The following is a 19656-nucleotide window of genomic DNA, read 5'->3' on the forward strand; positions in this document are numbered from 1 at the left end:
CTCCTAGCAAAATTATACATGTATGGCTATCATTAACACTATTTTGCCAACTGTCTGGCACACTTTCACATGTGAAAACTGTTTTAGATAATTAGTCCACTTTGCAATCAGCCTAAGCACTATAAACAGGCCACAGGTAAGCTGTCTATGTGGAGTACAATGGAAGGAGCAGTAAGAGTGAGAAGAGTGAGAATCAGAGGGGGCCGAGGGAGAGGACGTGGAGGTGAAGAAGTTGGAGGAAGAGGACATGGAGGTGAAGAAGCAAGAGGGTTAGAGGAAGTTAGAGGAAGAGGACAAGGAGGAGCAAGAAGAGGACGAGGAGGGGAAAGAGGAAGGGTAAGAAGAGTAAGAAACAGAATAACTGATGACATCAGAGCTACAATAGTGGACCATGTCATCAACCATGGGATGACCCTGAGGGAAGCTGGCCAACGGGTTCAGCCTAAACTGAGCCGCTACACTGTGGCAAGCATCATTAGGACATTTCGAAATGAGAATCGGTAAGTACTTTGTAGCACTGCCGTACTCTAATGAGAAACACAACAGTACCATACATGCAAAAATACTGAAATTGTTACTTTACAGAATTGCTAGACGTCCAGATGTTGGGGGCAGAGGCAGAATGTTCACTCCAGAGCAAGAGACCCATATAGTGAACATGGTGATTGCCAATAATGCAATAAGACTGCGCGAAATACAGCAGCGCATAATTGATAATGACCCCATCTTTCAAAATATACACAGTGCAAGCATTTCTGCACTAAGTTGAGTACTTGCGCGCCACAGAATAAGAATGAAGCAAATTTACAGAGTTCCTTTCGAGAGAAACACAGAACGTGTAAAGCAACTGCGATATGACTATGTGCAGGTAAGCTAGTGTCATTGGTTCTGAATTTGGAAGTGCATACTGTAGTGCTGTGCATGGGCCTGATGTGTTGCATTTGTTTTGTCTTGTCCAGAGAGTGATGGAACTAGAAGCAGATGCAATGGGACATGAGCTACTTTTTGTAGATGAGGCCGGTTTTAACCTCAGTGAAACCAGGAGACGTGGCAGGAACATTATTGGACACCGTGCCATCATCAATGTGCCAGGACAACGTGGTGGTAACATAACCATGTGTGCAGCTATAAGCCAAAATGGTGTTGTTCACCAAATCAAATCAAATCACTTTTATTGTCACATCACATGTGCAGGTACATTGGTACAGCACATGTGAGTGAAATTCTTGTGTGCGAGCTTCACAAGCAACAGAGTTGTGCAAAATACAATAATGTAAACAAGCAAAATACAAGAATGGCTACATCTGAAACTAATAAATATATGTACAATATATAATAGTATATGCATTTCTGGATGTGTATACTAAATATTTTTCTACCTGTGTGTGTGTGTGTGTGTGTGTGTGTGTACACATATTTTCCAAATTAAATAGAGTAAACAATAAATAAAATATATAAAATAAAATATACAGAGTGAGACATGTGCAAAACAGTGGCATTACTGTACAGTGTGGAGTGCATAATGTTGAAGTTCCAGTAGTGAAGCTGAGGTGTCTATGACGTGTTCAGCAGTCTGATGGCCTGGTGGAAGAAGCTGTCTCTCAGTCTGCTGGTACGGGACCGGATGCTGCAGAACCTCCTTCCTGATGGAAGTAGTCTGAACAGTTTATGGCTGGGGTGACTGGAGTCCTTGATGATCCTCCCTGCTTTCCTCAGGCACCGCTTCCTGTAGATGTCTTGGAGGGAGGGAAGCTCACCTCCAATTATCCGTTCAGAGCACCGCACTACTCGCTGGAGAGCTTTGCAGTTGTAGGCGGTGCTGTTGCCATACCAGGTGGTGATGCATCCAGTGAGGATGCTCTCAATGGCACAGTGATAGAAGGTCCTGAGGATGCGGGGGCTCATGCCGAATCTTTTCAGTCTCCTGAGAAAGAAGACGCGCTGCTGCGCCTTCTTCACTGTTTTGTTTGTGTGTACTGACCACGTAAGATCCTCAGCCAGATGTACACCAAGGAACCGGAAGCTGCTCACTCTCTCCACAGCAGCGCCGCTGATGGTGATGGGGGTGGGGGTGTGCACTTCTCTGCACCTCCGGAAGTCCACTATCAACTCCTTTGTCTTTGCGACGTTGAGGGTGAGATGGTTGTCTTGACACCAGTGGGTCAGGGTGCTGACGTCCTCCCTGTAAGCCGTCTCATCACCATTGGTGATAAGACCCACCACTGTAGTGTCGTCCGCAAACTTCACGATGATGTTGGAGTTGTTAGTGGCTGTGCAGTCGTAGGTGTAGAGTGAGTACAGGAGAGGGCTCAGTACACACCCCTGTGGAGCACCAGTGTTCAGTGTGATGGGGGATGAGGTGATGCTGCCCAGTCTGACCACTTGGCGTCTGTCAGACAGGAAGCTAAGGATCCAGCTGCAGAGGGAGCTGCTCAGTCCTAGATCCTGCAGTTTCCTGTCCAGCTTCGAGGGAACGATGGTATTGAATGCTGAGCTGTAATCTACAAACAGCATCCTCACATACGTGTCTCTCTTCTCCAGGTGTGACAGGGCAGTGTGTAGTGTCAGGGCTATGGCATCATCAGTGGACCTGTTGTGGCGGTATGCGAACTGTAGAGGGTCCAGTGAGTCGGGTAGTGCAGAGCAGATGAAGTCCCTGACCAGCTTCTCGAAGCATTTGCTTACGATGGGGGTCAGGGCTACAGGTCGCCAGTCGTTCAATGAGGAGATGGTGGAGGATTTGGGTACAGGGACGATGGTGGCCATTTTGAAGCAGGCTGGGACTACAGACAGAGAGAGGGAAAGGTTGAAGATGTGCGTGAACACTCCAGCCAGCTGAGTTGTTAGTGGCTGTGCAGTCGTAGGTGTAGAGTGAGTGCATGACTTGAGGACGCGGCCGGGAATCCCGTCCGGACCAGTAGCTTTGCATGCGTTCACCTTCCTGAAGCACTTCCGCACATCCTCCTCAGACACAGTGTGCGCACTGACGTCATCCGCGGTGCGCACACTGTCCGGTCTCATGGTGTTCGCTGTGTCGAATCTAGCGTAGAATACGTTTAGATCCTCACACAGAGGTGGTCTGCGGTGTGCTGGTTTTCCCTCTAAAGTCTGTGATCATGTTTAGTCCCTGCCACATACTCCGAGGGTTGTCAAACTGTTGCTCCACCCTGTCCCTGTACTCACGTTTGGCTGCTTTGATCGTCTTCCGGAGTTGGTAATGTGCGTGTTTGTAGTCCGATGTGTTCGCGGAGGCAAAGGCGGTGCTCCGTGCCGCCAGTGCCGCGCGAACATCTCCGTTAATCCAGGGTTTTTGATTTGGGAAGGATTTAACTGTTCTGGATGGGACGACATCTTCCACGCATTTCCTGATAAATCTGCAGACTGAGTCTGTGTACTCGTCAATGTCCCTAGCAGCCACGTGAAACATTTCCCAGTCCGCGTGATCAAAACAGTCCCGCAGCGCAGACTCCGATTGGTCCGTCCAACAGTGCACCGCCCTCCGGGTTGGAGCTTCCTGTTTCAGCTTCTGCCTGTAGGCGGGCAGGAGCAGGATGGAGCGGTGATCTGATTGGCCGAATGGGGCGCGGGGGAGGGCTTTGTACGCATCCCGGAAAGAGGTGTAGCAGTGGTCGAGTAGCCGATCTCCACGAGTGTTAAAGTGGATGTGTTGGTGGAGTTTGGGTGAGACTTTCTTCAGGTTTCCCTTATTAAAGTCTCCGGCTGTGATAAACGCTGCCTCTGGGTGTGCGGTTTCCTCGCTGCTGATCGTGCTGTACAGTTCCCTGAGTGCTCGGTCAGTGTCGGCTTGTGGGGGAATGTAAACAGCCGTAATAATCACTGCTGTAAATTCCCTCGGTAGCCAGAATGGCCGGCACTTAATCATCAGGTACTCCAGGTCCGGTGAGCAGAAGGATTTGACCGGGTGCACGTTCGCATAATCACACCAGCTGTTGTTGATCATGAAACATACACCACCGCCTCTGCTTTTCCCAGTAAGATCCTGTGACCTGTCCGCGCGGTGCACAGAGAACCCCGGCAGTTGTATTGCGGAGTCCGGTACCTTGTCCGATAGCCAGGTTTCTGTGAGGCAGATCACGCAGCAGTCCCGCATCTCTCGCTGGAATGAGATCCGTGCCCGAAGCTCGCACAGCTTGTTCTCCAGAGACTGCACATTAGCCAGTAATAAACTGGGTAACGGTGGTCTGTTAGTGCGCCGTCTCAGTCGAACCAGAACGCCAGATCTTCTCCCTCTGCGTCGGCGTTTGCGGCCTCCAGGGCCAGAGAACAAAGACGTCTCAGGTGAGATGAATGGGGGGTCTGCAAACGGAGCGTCCGTGTTGCAAAACTTGAACTTCGGAAAGTTATAAGAAAGACTGTCTTTTATGTCCAGTAAGGTTTGTCGGTCGTACACAAGGAGGCATGTGCTACTCACGAAAAAATGAAGGAAAAGTAAAATTAAACACAGAAAAAAGCTGTTGCTTGGGGGAGCTCGCGACGAGGCTGCCATACTCGGCGCCATCTATTTTTGTTTGATCACCATCATGCAACCATAGGCCCATACAACACTGCACACATTATTGCATTCCTGGACACCTTGCATGACATGCTCACTGTTCAGAGACCAGAGCAGACCCGATATGTCATCATATGGGACAATGTTAGTTTCCATAGGGCTGCTTTGGTCCGCAACTGGTTTACAGACCACCCATCCTTCATGGCACTCAACCTCCCTCCATACTCTCCATTCTTAAATCCCATCGAGGAGTTCTTCTCTGCCTGGCGCTGGAAAGTGTACGACCGTCATCCTCATCAACAGGTAGCCCTTTTACAGGCAATGGAGGAGGCATGTGGAGATATTGACCAGGCATCATGTCAGGCCTGGATACGGCATTCAAGGAGATATTTTCCCCGGTGCCTTGGACTGGAGGATATCGCATGCGATGTGGACGAAATTTTGTGGCCGGACCCAGAAAGACGACATGATGTAGGCTGATTGTCTTTTTGTTCCCTTTTTTTTGTGGAATTCCTATTTTGTGTTCTGACTTTGTCTTGGTTTTGATGAGTGTGAATAAACACCAATACTTGAAGTTTGGATCCTTGTATGTTTACATGACACTATGACAAAAGTGTGACCTCAAATTGACATCTGTACACAGAAAAAGCCAGATGTGTTTTGTATTCATACCATCAGTGTGCAGTTGGCGCATTGTGTGCTTAGTAGATGATGGCTTGTGTGTACTGTTTGATACGGAAACACCATTTTTACGAAGGTGTGAAGAGTTAATCTAGCTGTGTTCGCTTTTGCAAGAGAACTACAATGTTTTGATAATTGGGTGACAGGTTTTCTTATCTGTGTGTAGAGTTTTGCAAAAATAGCCAATAGTTACAAAAAATGTGCTTAAGCAATCAGAAAAAACTGTAAGAGGAGTCTTACAGTTGGGCTGGATTAGCTGACCTTGAATCCTCCCTTAGTTGGCCGAAGCTGCTCGAGGCTTCCCATGATGCTCTGAGTATTTGGTCTTTACTAAACGTTTCACTCTGTCTGTTCGACCATGCTTTCCATGTAGGGCTGCTCAATTAATCGAATTTTAATCACGATTACGATCTGGGCTTTCGATCATTAAAAATGACTGAGCCGATTATTAGCCCCTCCCTCCTGCTTTACTCTCGCGCTGCTCCGTGTGGCAAATCGAGCGCACCTCTCTGCACACGCGTCACAACAATTAAGAGCAGCGGTCCCCAACCTTTTCTGTGCCACGGACCGGTTTATGCCCGACATTATTTTCACGGACCGGCCTTTAAGGTGTCGCGGATAAATACAACAAAATAAAACTAGTACCGGTACCGAAAAAAAGAAGATTTATTCATAACACACGTGAAAAGACCCAGGAAAACCGAATTAACGATAAAAACGATAACAAAATAACACTGAAAACCGATAAAAACCCTGAAAACCACACATTTCACACCTGAGCCTCAACTCTCGCGGCCCGGTACCAAACGACTCACGGACCGGTACCGGTCCGAGGCCCGGGGGTTGGGGACCGCTGATTAAGAGGACCCGAGGGAAGCTCGGAAAGCTAAGCAGAAGTTATTTGGAGAGGAGAGTGACTGCCGTTGGTTGAAAAGAGAGGTAAAAAACTTCAGTGGTGTGGAAACATTATGGGTTCAGTCAGACGTGGATCAAGTAGACACAGTGTGTAAACTTTGCTACAGTGTCGTAGCTGCACCACAGAGCAACACTGCAAAGTTCACTAAACATAGATGTTTACATTTTTCATTTATTTCTTATATTGCAAACATTTGCACTGTTATCAGTATTTGTACTATTTCATATTATTTTTTGACAATCTTTAAAGCCATTATTCAACACATTGTTATTGTTAAATAAATATCGTCAAATAATCGAGATCTCAATTTCAGTGAAAATAATCGTGATTATCATTTTTGCCATAATCGAGCAGCCCTAATTCCATGTGTTCCAAAATCACATTTTTGGGGACGAGTTTGTTACATTCAGTTTGTTGTGATTCCTTAACAAACATTCAGTAGCACAGCAGTAGTTGTAAACAATGCTTTCCATGTTTAATAAGACACTACCTCGCTGGTTTATTCTAGGTGTGTAGCATCAGGCGCAGCTTTAGTTCCCAGCCATCGTATAACCTACTTCAGGGATGTCAAACTCAGCTTACATCGTGGGCCACTTACAGCCCGCTGTGATCTTAAGTAGGCCAAACCAGTGAAACTGCCCTTTCTGTCAGTGTAAAGATGTTTCAAGACACATTTAATTGCAATTAATATGAAAAAAACAAGTGCAGTTTTAACAGTATGTCTCAGTTTTGTATGACTGTAGTGATTATTCTAAATTCTGTTCTCTGTGAATGCAGCAGAACAAATAAATAAATGTGTAAAATTACTGCAAAGATTCTCTTAGCTTAGTGCCCGGACACTTGTATTAAGAAACAGAGTTCTTCAGTAATTCAACAGTTTCATTTATTTATGCTTTTTTTTTTTAGTCTAAAGTAAAAAGTATCTAATCTAATTCATTACTTGGTGTAATATGAATGGGAGAGGACTCTATCAGTAGGAAAATCTGATAAAACTTTAAAATACAGTTTTAAAGTCCAAAATCTGTGCCCTCCTTCATATATTCCAAAGCCATCAAGTGGGCCATATTAGAGCCTTTGCCAGGCCGATTCTGGCCCCGGCCTTAGGTTTGCCATCCAGACCTACGTGCTTGAAGTACAACCAACACCATCTCAAGCTGGACATAGATACGGTGACATCATCAGCTAAAGTCACCATCACTACTTTCAAGCAACCGGATGAACGTGAATACAGCGTTAACGTCGGAGTGCTGCGGTTTAAATGGTATACATCAGGGGTGGGGAACTTTTCTCTGGCCTGTGATGAGACAGCAGACGTCACAAACACAGCACAGCTAGCAACTTTTGTGCGTGGGATTACGGGCGACTTTGAAATGAAGGAGGAGTTGCTGTCTTTGTAAGCCGTGCACGGCACTACTAAAGGTGAGGATTTGTTTGAACAACAGTGACAGAGGAAATAGCTTCTGACCCTCCAGGTAACTGCACACAGATAAACTGAGACATATGAGAAGCATACAGTGGGTCTGTGTGATGGTTCATTGGGTAGAAACAGGCTCTAAACCAGGGCTGTTTTATACAATTATATTTGGCCCCCGAGATCATTTCATATGTCAATTATTAATGTGGCAGCTGAATCCTCAGCCCTGCTGAGAATCTATGCAGTGTTGGAGTTTATTTTGATGGGCACAAAACAAATAAGCTGCCAGCAAAACTTGCACCTATGAGCATGGACTCAGATCCACTTCAGCTTATCTGTGCTCAAAGCCGTGTTTGATGTTCGTGGAAGCTCGTATTCCACGAAACCAAGTAGTATTTCCAAACTGAAGATCAAGTTTAATACAACAGAGGATATCAGAGACGGGCCACGAAATGGACATCCCAAGAAGACCAATTTCTTCACCCTGTCAGCACTTCAAGTCAATTTTATTTATATCTCAGTTACATCAACAGTTCTGTATGAGAAGGATTTTTACATTTGATTCTGGATTTAACAGAATATGGGAGAAATCTGCTCTCTCGTTCTAGTCCCTGTCAGTACTCTCACATTTTTGTATCAACTGACTATCAGGGAGTTTTTCAGTCCAATGTTAGATCATTATAATAGTCCAGCCCAGAAGTATTAAATGCAAAAACCAGTTTTTCAGCATCATTCTGAGACAGGAAGTTTTTCATTTTTAATTAGAGATATTACACAAATCCAAGAAAGCAGTCCTACATAACTGTTTAACATGCACATTCAAGAAGCTCAAAAATGACTAAAAAGGTTCCTCAGTGTTACTGGAAGCCAAAGTAATGCCATCCACATTAAGTATGTGGTTGGATACCACGTTTCTAAGATTTTTAAGGCTAAGTACAATAACCTCAGTGTTATCTGAATTTAGAAGCAGGAAATTCAATGTCATCCACATGTTTATCTTTAAGACATCCCTGCAGCCTAACTAATATGGTGTGTGTCATCTCCCTTTAATAGCTAAAGCTGGGTAGCTGCATAGCAATGAATACGCTGTGCCTTCCAGTGATACTGCCTAAGGAAAGCATGCGTAACGTACAGAATTGGTACTAGCACAGAACTGAAGACCACTCCCCATGTACATGACCAAATTGGAGTAAATCTGTTTGCACCTACAGCATGCTCAACAGTGTTAAATATTGCACTGAGGTCTAGGAGGACAAGCAGAGAGATGAGCCCACTGTCAAAGGCCATACGATCATTTGTCACCTTCACTAAAGCCCACTAAACATCTATAATTAGGTAAGACAGCTGGGATCTACTTTCATGATGAGCCTCTTGAGGTTGTGGTGATCAAGTTTATCTTTCTGAAATACATAATAGAGCGTCACAATATTTTCATATTTTGAGATGCACTGCTGCAGGATTAGCACACGAGTGCCCAGAGGAAACACATCCCAAGTATTGAGCTGACCACGAGGTTCAAAACCATCAGTGTGCCCATTGCACAGCGTCAGGTGTCAATGCAGCTGCATAGCAATGAAATGCTGTGTCTTCTAATGATGCTGCTTAAGGACAACCCCAGCAGATTATCAGCTGAGTAATTCTATTGGACTTTTTTAAGCCCTTTAAAAGACACATGTAAAGTTGGCAGCTTGGTGTTTGGTGGTGGGAGCATCGTCTTCATCCAAGAGGACCTTCACATTCTCACAGATGTGGAAACCAGAAGCTTTTTCCCAGGTTTGAGCAAAATGTAAGCTTTTTATTTGAGACATTGGGCAGTACAGGATATTTTATACAGACAGGAGCATTCTTAGAACTTTAACTGCAGTAAATCATGACGTGATTCATGTAGAAAACAAATGTGTAACATTTTCTCAGTCTTGGTCTTAAACACTACAGCTATCCTCGTATGTATTTTTTTTAAATAGTGCACTGACTGTTTTGGTGTGATTTACATCTACCATCTCTTCACCAGAGACCCTACTGAACAATGTGAACAATGACAACGAGTGAGGCATCTTTTACACACCCGAAAGCACATTACAAGCAACATCATTCATTTAAACATGTTCCCTGTTAGCTTCCTGCTGTGCTCATGAGCACCACATGCTGTGTAACACCAGTCCACGTGGCTGCTGTGTCTTTGCAGGGCTCTTGTTCAACTTGTTCTGTAGTGGACCAGGGAAGGAATTCTGTACACGGTTCTGAAGAGCCCATGAGATAACGCGGCTGGTTTATGGCTAAACAAGCAGGAAGCGGCTAAGCCTCAGTTCTCCTCTGGATCTCACTGATAAGATCTGCTCTGGATATATCGACCTGTGCACAAACAGCAGAGGGGGGGGGCAGCAAGATAACGTGACGTGTGTGTGAGCATTTCTTTATGTGTGTAATTACAATGACTTGGTGTGCGTGCATCATACCTCCTCTCTGGTTGCCACTACACGCAGCTTCACCACTCCATCCTTCAGCTCCTGTTCTCCCAGTATAGCCACGAGGGGGATTCCTGCTTCCTCACAGTACTGCAGCTGACTCAGCAGTTTGGGGTTCTTTTTGTACATCACCTCAGCCTGCACGCGCGCGCACACACACACACACACACACACACACACACACACACACACGCTCTTTACTGTTCCGATGTCATCTCACCAGTACACATACAGTGGTGTGTTTGCCTCCTTCATGAGTTTGATTTTTTCCTGTTTGTCACAGTTAAATGTTTCAGATCATCAAACGAATTTAAATATTAGACAAAGATGACATAAGTAAACACAAAATGCAGTTTGTAATATTTTTGTCTAACATTAAATTTGTTAGATGATCTGAAACATTCAAGTGTGACAAACATACAGTAAATCAGGTAGGGGGCTAACACTTTTTCACACCACCATAGTCGATCGCTGGTCAATAGACAACACTGACATGTGCTGTAATGCTAATGACTGGGCTGTCTTACCTGTCTGTGAAAGTTGCCCTTAAAATTGTTGATTTATGTGTTGTGTTTATTTATTCATTGTCAGTCTTAAAAAGCTTCCACCAGTTGTTAATAATTCTTGATTGCATACTTTAAAAAATATTAGTCTGTGGGGATGGAGAGCAGCTGGCCTGCTCATTAAGACAGGCTTGAACATAATGATTCCATCATAATTATAGAATCCCTGAACAGTACGACTACAGTATCTGGTCTTTAAGTGATGACATATCAACCCTGCTTCAGTCTTTATTAAGGCTGTTGTGTTTTTAACATGTTTTGTATCTTTCAGTGGTTCCCAAACTTTTTTTGCTGGGCCCCCCTTTGTTTTACAAGAAAAATGTTCACGCCCCCCTGCGCACACACACACACGCATGCACGCATCCTCCAACCACACACGCCCATATTTTGCTTCATTGCAGTTTATTTCACACCTCAAACATTTAGTAAACAATTAAGCAAATACAAGTAACCTGCAATAACTTACAGGTAATAAGAAAATAAACTACTAACACCTACACGGGTATTTTTGAACACGCAGCTGTTTTGTCCACGTAAACGGCGTGAGATTTTTTAAATTTTTTTAAAACCCCTTTTTTGCGTTTACGTGTGGACGAGGGATACAGAGTTCGTCACGCAACATCAAAGGTATGTGCCTTTTTTCACGTCACACTGTGGCCACGTTATTGTTTACATGAGATGAATTGCAGAATGGCAGACAGAGACGAAATACTGTTAATCTGACTATCTGCAGGTTTTACACGCAGTTACTGTCCCTCCATTTACAAAGGCAGAGGCGTCACGGTGTGATTATTTTACGTGTAGTTGTGTTTTCCTGTGTAATAATATTCAACATCAATGCATTTTTCAAAAAATGCCTCTCTGTGCAAAATGGGTTCAAAAACATAAACAGCTGTGGGATCCTGTTTGTTTGAACCGAGGGAACAAATCGTGGCAGGATCAGCCTGATGTTATTTGTATCCCGCTGTAACTTTACTGTATAAAGAGCAAACATCTCCAACATGTCAGGAGTAGTTAGTCATTACAACAAGTGTTTGTGAACTAAAGATCAAGAATGTGGGATCCTGTTTGTCCGTGATTTAAACAGCCCAGCGCTGCTCCCGACGCAGGGAAAACCAATCCTGCAGGGAGACCTACCTCAGCACCTGTGCAGGTGAAACCAAAGGGAAGATTTGCTTCACCATATTTTCTAGTCTTTGGCTTGGAAGGAAGTTGGTTTGGAAACATATTCAGCGATGCTTCATCTCCTGCTTTGCGTTTGTGTAGGCGCCCCATCAAACACCTGTCCATGATGCTAGCAGTGTCCAAGTGTTCTTTTTTTCTTTTCATACTGCGCCTCCCCCGCAATGGCTCTGCCGCCCCCCCCCCCACACACACACACACTTTGGGAACCTGTGGTTTATGTTACGCTAACATAGCTGTGTTGCTAGCGATCACGTAGCACATCATTATATACCAGCTAGCCCAACCTCAGTAACCCTACAAACATCACTGCTTTTTAGTTTCCTGTCTTCATTTATGTTGGAAGTGACAGCAGAGCTGTACGTTTGAACTGTTTCAGAAATCTCTCAGTCAGAACATGCTACATCATGTCTAGGTGCAAACTAGTGAGCTAACTTCCTGCTAACTTTATTTTATTTTAACTTATTCTGTGTATCATTTCTGGCATGTCCAGTGTACAGCACTTGGTGTTCAGCTGGGAGTTGTTCTGAAAGTGCTATATAAATAAATTGTTTGCTTGCTAACTTCTAACTCCGTTAAATGTAATAACTTCTGTTTTCATGGATGCCCAGATGTTAAACTTAATTGTTACACCTGGTAAAGCAGCAACACTGATGATTTTATTAAAGATGAATTTAAACAGTTTTTAACTCTCAGTGATGCCACAGTGTTCGTTTGACTTTGGGAGCTGAAGCAGAGTTTGGACACAGAAACGGCTGATGAAGTCAGACTTAAAGACTGGATAAAGCAGCCACACTGCTCCCCCTGGTGGATACACAAGGTACCCAATCTCTTAGGTGGGGTTGTTGACAGATCTCCCCCCTGATCTGTCCTGACACCCCCCTGCCACACACCTACCTTGATGCCAGCATTCCAGAGCTCAGAGATGAGTTGCAGTCTCTCCTCCAGCAGGTTCTTCTGAGCAGATGCCACCATGATCTGAACTTCTGTGGTGCGCACCTTCTCCGGTGAGGCCTGAACAATAAAACAATGTCACTGTTGAACTTGTGCATCATTCTCAGAACAGTAAAGCTGCTCCAGCTTAAATTTTATTTCACAGATATCAGGCGAGACATTACCTCAGCCTTCTGCTCCATGATGGAGAAGATCCTTTCGATACCTATGCTGACACCCACACAGGGGACTCTCCTCCCCTTGGGGTCGAACATGCCCACCAGGCCATCGTATCGGCCCCCTCCCGCCACGCTGCCCACGCTCACACTCTCTTCTGCATTGGCGCCGTTTTGAGCTTCATTAGCGGCTGAGACTGCGCTTGCCTGAGTCAGCACGGCTTCATAGATCACTCCAGTGTAATAGTCCAGACCCCGGGCCAGACTAAGGTCAAACACCACCTAGAGAAGGCAGAATATCAAAGTCCGTATCCAGGCAGGGAAGAATGAAGAACGGAAAAACAAACAAAAACAACAGAGAGACGAAACAAAAGCCCCTTTTCCATTTACCTGCTCGGATTCACTTGCCAAGGTTCACTCAACTCGGATCGACTGGTTTTCACTTACAATCGAGTACCACGTAAAGTGCGTGATTGTTGCTATAGCAACATGGCCGAGCATACCGTGACATAATTAGTATGCTAATGGTACCAGGTACCATGACCTAATGGAAAACCCTGAAAACCAGTAAGGGTGTGCTAGTTTTTCACAGGGTTGCATGACCAGTATAAAACCTTTTTTGTCCACATGGAAACCAGATCATTGCTATAGAGCACTCATACTGGAATCCTATACCAGAGAAATCCAAGATCAGTTTCTCACCTTGTCTGTGACATGGAAGAGCTGTAGGTACTTGAAGAGCAGTTTGATGTCTGAGAGGCCAGCGCAGGCCTGCTTACTCTGAGACATTTTATGGTCCTGAAGGAGGCGCTCAGCCAGGTCCATTCCACCTGCATTACATCCAGCACACAGTGAGTCTGTGTGTTGCACAAGCGATTCCCTTGGCATGCTCTATTTCATCATTGTGGTGGTACAAGATAAAATGTTTAATGTTGTGTTTCTGAGTCTGTGGGAGTGCAGCATAAGCCTGGACCACATTTTATTTGATGCTGAAGAAAAAGAGCTAAAAAATGCCTCCGCTGAACAGCTGACAGTTCAGGTCATGCTGATTGTTCTACAGACATCAGCTGTGTGGATGTTGGGTACAGTCTCACCCTGCATGCTGACGTACTCCCCAATCTGGTCGGCAGCCTCCTCTGACAGGCCCTTCTCATTCACCATCTCTTTCTTCACGTCCTCCCAGGACATCTAGAGGAGGACACGGGTAAGGATTTCAATTCAACTTTATTTATATAGCACCAAACCACAACAACACAGTGCTTTATACTGTAACATAAAGACCCAACAATAATGCAGAAAAAAACCAACATGAAGATGACCCTGTGTGAGCACTTGGTGACAGAAGGAGGAAAAACTCCCTTTTAACCAGGCTCAGGTAGTCCATCTCTCAGGTAGTCCATCTCCTGTGACCGGTTGTGTGTTTGACTAATGACTAATGTCAGAGTGGTGCATAAACACACGGTGAGTAAAAAGAGGTGAGAGATGGAGAAACGCTCAGCAGCCTTGTAACGAATGACCGTGAGCAGCAGGGCTGCAATCATTGCAGGCATAGACGGGACTACAGCACAGTCCAAGCTTGTTATATTTACCAACATAACATGGCAGCTCTGTGGAGCACTAGTGGCGTTATACCCATCTGCTGATAAGCCACACCCTCATCATAACCTGCCAAGCACCGAAGCACTGAGCCTTGTATTTAAAGACGGTTCAACACAGAGCTCTTTGGTGACATCTGGTGCCAAAAATATGACGAGCAGCTTGAATCTACAACTTGAAGTGAAGTGCTGCATTATGATTGGCCACTCAGAGCTGAAACGACAGCTTCTGTTAACATGATAATGTGACAGTTTCAGTCTGACATCGGGCTGATGTGGTGCTTTTTACCTTCCTCATGTAAACATGCACCATGGTGTGTTCTCCCTCTGCTTGGGACTTCTTGATGTTTTGTATTAATTAAAAAACAAACACTATATATTAAGTACAACACAATGTTATAATAGGTTGGGAGTATGCTTGTGCAGTGAAGTCCCTGCCTCCATGTGATACGTTTAGATATACTGCAGCTGTGTTTTCTTACAAATTATAACTCTCATTATGTCGCACACTAGTTCGCTATCTGTCGCAAAAAAATCACCAATGATTCAATTCGTTATGTCTGTGAAGGTTCTCAGTCATCCAGGTCATCGTAGTCAAAGGAGCTTGAAAAGAAAAGCGTCTGGACTTCTTTAAGTTGCTTGAAGACGTTTCACCTCTCACCCGAGAAGCTTCTTCCGTTCTAAGGTCAAATGGTGGAGAGTCCCAGATATAAACCTAGTGGGAGTTTCCCCCCACAGAGGGACAAAAGGACCCCCTGATGATCCTCTAATCGCCTGAGCCAAGGTGTGAAACTGGGTGTGGGTCCCAATCAGCCAGAGTTTCGGGTGAGCTCATTGTGAAACCTGGCCCCACCTTATCATGTGATTTCCTGAGGTCAGATGGCCAGGATGTGAGTGGGCGTTAAGGCGTCTGGGAAGGGATCTCAAAACTGGATTATAGATGGCAGACAGTTGGTGTCGTAAACCCCGCCTCTGTGCAAAGATGGTCGCTCACAGTGGACATAGATGCTTCTTTCACTCCTCTTTCAAACCATCTGTCCTCTCGTCCAAAATGTGAACATTGGCATCCTCAAAAGAGTGACCTTTATCCTTAAGATGCAGATGGACTGCTGAGTCTTGTCCTGTGGAGGTGGCTCTTCTGTGTTGTGCCATGCGCTTGTGAAGTGGCTGTTTGGTCTCTCCGATGTAGAGGTCTGGGCATTCCTCGCTGCACTGTACAGCATACACCACATTGTTAAGTCTGTGTTTTGGCGTTTTGTCTTTCGGGTGAACCAGTTTTTGTCTGAGCGTGTTGCTGGGTCTGAAATGCACCGGATGTCATGCTTGGAGAAAACTCTCCTGAGTTTCTCTGATACACCGGCTACATAGGGGATGACAATGTTGTTGCATCTGTCCTTCTTATCCTCCCTTCAATTCGTTATTAACCACTGAATCGGGGGTTTGACAAATGAAGCTTCAGATGTCATCAATCACGTGACTCTTTTCAGACGACCCACGCCTCGGCACAGGGCTTCTGAAGCAGTGTGTTCGTTTTTTGGGCACGCACTGGAGCTTCAGCTTCAGACGGGACATCACTGCTACTTGTACTTAAAATCAGCACCCATAGTTCAAAATAATTGCACAAATGCAAACACACTTATCTAAACCGTGATAATCAATGACATTTCTGTGAAATGGGTGGATGACTGGATGTGTTAAAGCGCTATACAAATACAGGCCATTTACCATTTGTGGCTAATATCTCTTCATCTTACAGCATCTATTTCATCATACACTGAGGAGCTGCTCAAGTGCATGGAAGACAGGATTATAAATCATTAAAATGCTCTAATCAATAAATATTTGAGTTCTTGGTAAATAAATGGTAAATGGACCGGTTCTTATATAGCACTATTCTACTGACTGAGCACTCAAAGGGCTTTAAAGTGGCTGAAGAAGAATCTTTCTTGATGTGCAAATGTTTTCCTAAGTGAAGCTTAGATGGTTGCAAAGACGTCTGTCAAGAACATCCTAAGAATATAATCCACCCACTGTTATCATCTTCAATGCCCTGTACCAACACAGAGCAGAGCAGCTACCTGAACGCTGCTCCAACAGAAGTCGTACGCAGTGAGGAAGTGAAATTATTAACAAGATGATCTTGTTAATAATTTCACCTCCTCACTATGTACGACTCTGGATACTGTAGCTCCTGTGAAAACTAAGGTCTCTAATCAGAAGTACCTGACTCCGTGGTATAATTCTTCAAACACGTACCCTAAAGCAGATGACTCGTAATCTGGAGAGGAAATGGCGTGTCCACAAATTTAGAGGATCATCATTTAGCCTGGAGAAATAGTTTGCTGCTTTATAAGAAAGCCCTCCGCAAAGCCAGAACAATCTTACTATTCATCACTGATTGAAGAAAATAAGAACAACCCCATGGTTTCTCTTCAGCACTGTAGCCAGGCTGACAAACAGTCAGAGCTCTGTTGAGCCAACCCTCCCTTTAACGTTTAACTAGTAATGACTTCATGAACTTCTTCACAAAATAAAAATTTTATCATTAGAGGAAAAAATTACCAGTAATCATCCCCACAGATGTAATATTATCTACAGCTACTCTTAGTACCATTGATGTTAAGTTAGACTCTTTTTCTCCAATTGATCTTTCTGAGTTAACTTAATAATTACTTCCTGCAAACCATCAACGTGTCTTTTAGACCCCATTCCTACAAAACTGCTCAAAGAAGTCCTGCCATTAATTAATTCTTCGATCTTAAATATGATCAACCTATCTCTCTAAATCGGCTATGTACCACAGGCCTTCAAGCTGGCTGTAGTTAAACCTTTACTCAAAAAGCATCTCTAGACCCAGCAGTCTTAGCTAATTATAGGCCAATCTCCAACCTTCCTTTCTATCAAACATCCTTGAAAGAGTAGTTGTCAAACAGCTAACAGATCATCTGCAGAGAATGGTTATTTGAAGAGTTTCAGTCAGGTTTCAGAGCTCATCACAGCACAGAAACAGCTTTAGTGAAGGTTACAAATGATCTTCTTATGGCCTCTGACAGTGGACTCATCTCTGTGCTTGTCCTGCTAGACCTCAGTGCAGCGTTCGATACTGTCGACCATAATATCCTATTAGAGCGATTAGAACATGCTGTAGGTATTACAGGTACTGCGCTGCAGTGGTTTGTATCATATCTATCTAATAGACTCCAGTTTGTACATGTAAATGGAGAGTCCTCTTCACACACCGGTTCATCCATCCTGATCCAGTCCAATCCTGTTTTGTAAGTGATTTCCGATCTGGACCTACTCTTCTGAGCCTGTGGTACATCTGAGGCGGATCTGATCCAGAGTCACATCTGATTAATCTCACTTCTTATTTCTTGTTGAGCAGCTGCACATAACATTTTCGTGCAAATGGCATCAACATAGCAGCTCTCCAAGGAGACGCTTACAGTGCTGTTAGATTACATCAGAGGTGTCACAAATAAAAATGCCATTCCTTTTTACCTCCACAATACTGGTTTCTGAATATTGACAACTGACAACATTCTCATAAGTACGAGGGTCAGGAGAACTGAGTATAGTGATTAGAAGAGTTGGATGTTCACTGCAGTAAGCCTCAGTACCTTGTCCAGTTTATCCACCGTTGAACAGATGGTTCGGAACTTGTCATCTGGAACGCCACACACCGCAAACATTCCATCAAGGATGCGTCGGTCGTTCACCTGCATGTAGAAGATGTGGTTAGAGATACTCACTCACCACGGCAGCACTCAGCTCAACTAAGTGACAAACCTTAATACGAAAGTCTCCGAGGTCCAGCTCGTTGAGGATCTCATGTACAATCTTTAGACACTCAGCATCTGGGATCATGGCGTCGTATTGCCCTGCTATGTCAAAATCCTGAAACGCAAACACAAACACACATGTTAACCTTGTCACTTCTAAGTCAGTCATCAGTGGTGACGAGCAGCAGATGTCAGTGTAAACTGAAATAGTCAATAGATAAAATAAATACATAAAAATGTATTGTGCAAAGTGTTGCATCATCTACAAAGACTGTACGACAGCTTTGATGCTCTGGCGTCATATGTCAGCAGGGTGACCTGGAAGGTGAGATTTAATACAGAGATCTGGAAGGAGCCAGTGCTGAGGATGATGCAGGAGGAAGAGATGTTGTGGATTTTGCTGGTTAAGAAGTCCAGGACCAAATTGTAGAGGAGGAAGCTCAGGTTGAGACTTTTTGCACCCGAGTCTGAGCCAGGAACAATCTGTAAAAACGTTTTTTCCTGTAGCCCACAGTGACATTGATGGAATCCTTTATGTGGGCCTCGACGACCCTTCTGAAGCACTCCATGGCGATCAGGGAAAGGAGTGTGGACAGCATTTAACAGTCACATTTTTTTATTGCATCAGAGCAGTGACCGTTTACCAAAGTACACCAACCACCTGCTACTCCTCAACAATAGTTTTCCACATCTGTAGCCTCGGGTAGCTAGCTGTAGCCTCGGGTAGCTAGCTGTTACTACCCGATCCATACCGGAAACCCGATCGGTACCCCGCATGCGCGAAAGGTGTCTACTTCCGGTTGAAGCGTTTTACGATAGTTACGGGTCAGAGTATCTGTTAAGATGTTAAGAATAATAAGTATCTCTTAAAATGTTTCCAATAATGAAACATTTCAATATAATGTAGACGAAAATGAAAATAAGTTACGGATAGTTACGGATCAGGACTCTCCGATCCGTACCGCGCATGTGCAGGGGTTTTCGTCTTCTTCTCTTCGTTTAATGGCAGTTTACTCCCCAGTGTATGAGGATACCGCCACCTGCTGACTGAGCGAATGAACCCTATTGTAAACTCAATTAGCGTCATTACAAACGTGTGTTAAATTTGATTTAGTGACAGTCGAGTGTGTTTATGCTTGTCTGTGTGGAGAGGATTGTTGGAGTAGTGATGATGATGTCCGCTATCACTGTCAATTGTCAGTAAACACTTCATCTGGCTGCTGAATCTTCACGTGACATATTATAAAGTCTGTATTATTAACTCTGTAATTAGGCGCCATTCTTCTTATTTTACGGCGCTGTTGTTCAATCGGGGAACGCTCTCTGTTGAGGAGAAAAGCGTGAATTTGTTTGTATACGGATTATCCATTGTTTAAATGTCCTGGTAGTCGAAAAGGAGGCAGAGCTGCTGAGAAATGCTAGGAGCTAACTGGGCG

The 19656-nt window shown here is 44.4% G+C and overlaps 1 protein-coding gene across 1 annotated transcript; it reads right to left on the bottom strand.

The window, feature by feature from the left end:
- Nucleotides 1-9293: 9293 nt before the first annotated feature.
- Nucleotides 9294-19032, bottom strand: LOC120722805 (histidine--tRNA ligase, cytoplasmic-like). The gene is made up of 8 exons (XM_040013941.1): nucleotides 18228-19032; nucleotides 18059-18157; nucleotides 13938-14031; nucleotides 13546-13673; nucleotides 12853-13125; nucleotides 12632-12748; nucleotides 9981-10127; nucleotides 9294-9876 (listed from the first exon to the last, which is right to left on the bottom strand). The coding sequence occupies exons 1-8, from the start codon at nucleotides 18480-18482 to the stop codon at nucleotides 9820-9822; spliced, it is 1170 nt and encodes a 389-aa protein (XP_039869875.1). The 5' UTR covers nucleotides 18483-19032; the 3' UTR covers nucleotides 9294-9819.
- Between the last annotated feature and the right edge of the window lie 624 nt (nucleotides 19033-19656).

Source organism: Simochromis diagramma, unplaced genomic scaffold, assembly GCF_900408965.1.
Source record: "Simochromis diagramma unplaced genomic scaffold, fSimDia1.1 OVJJ01000648.1, whole genome shotgun sequence".
Taxonomy (NCBI): domain Eukaryota; kingdom Metazoa; phylum Chordata; class Actinopteri; order Cichliformes; family Cichlidae; genus Simochromis; species Simochromis diagramma.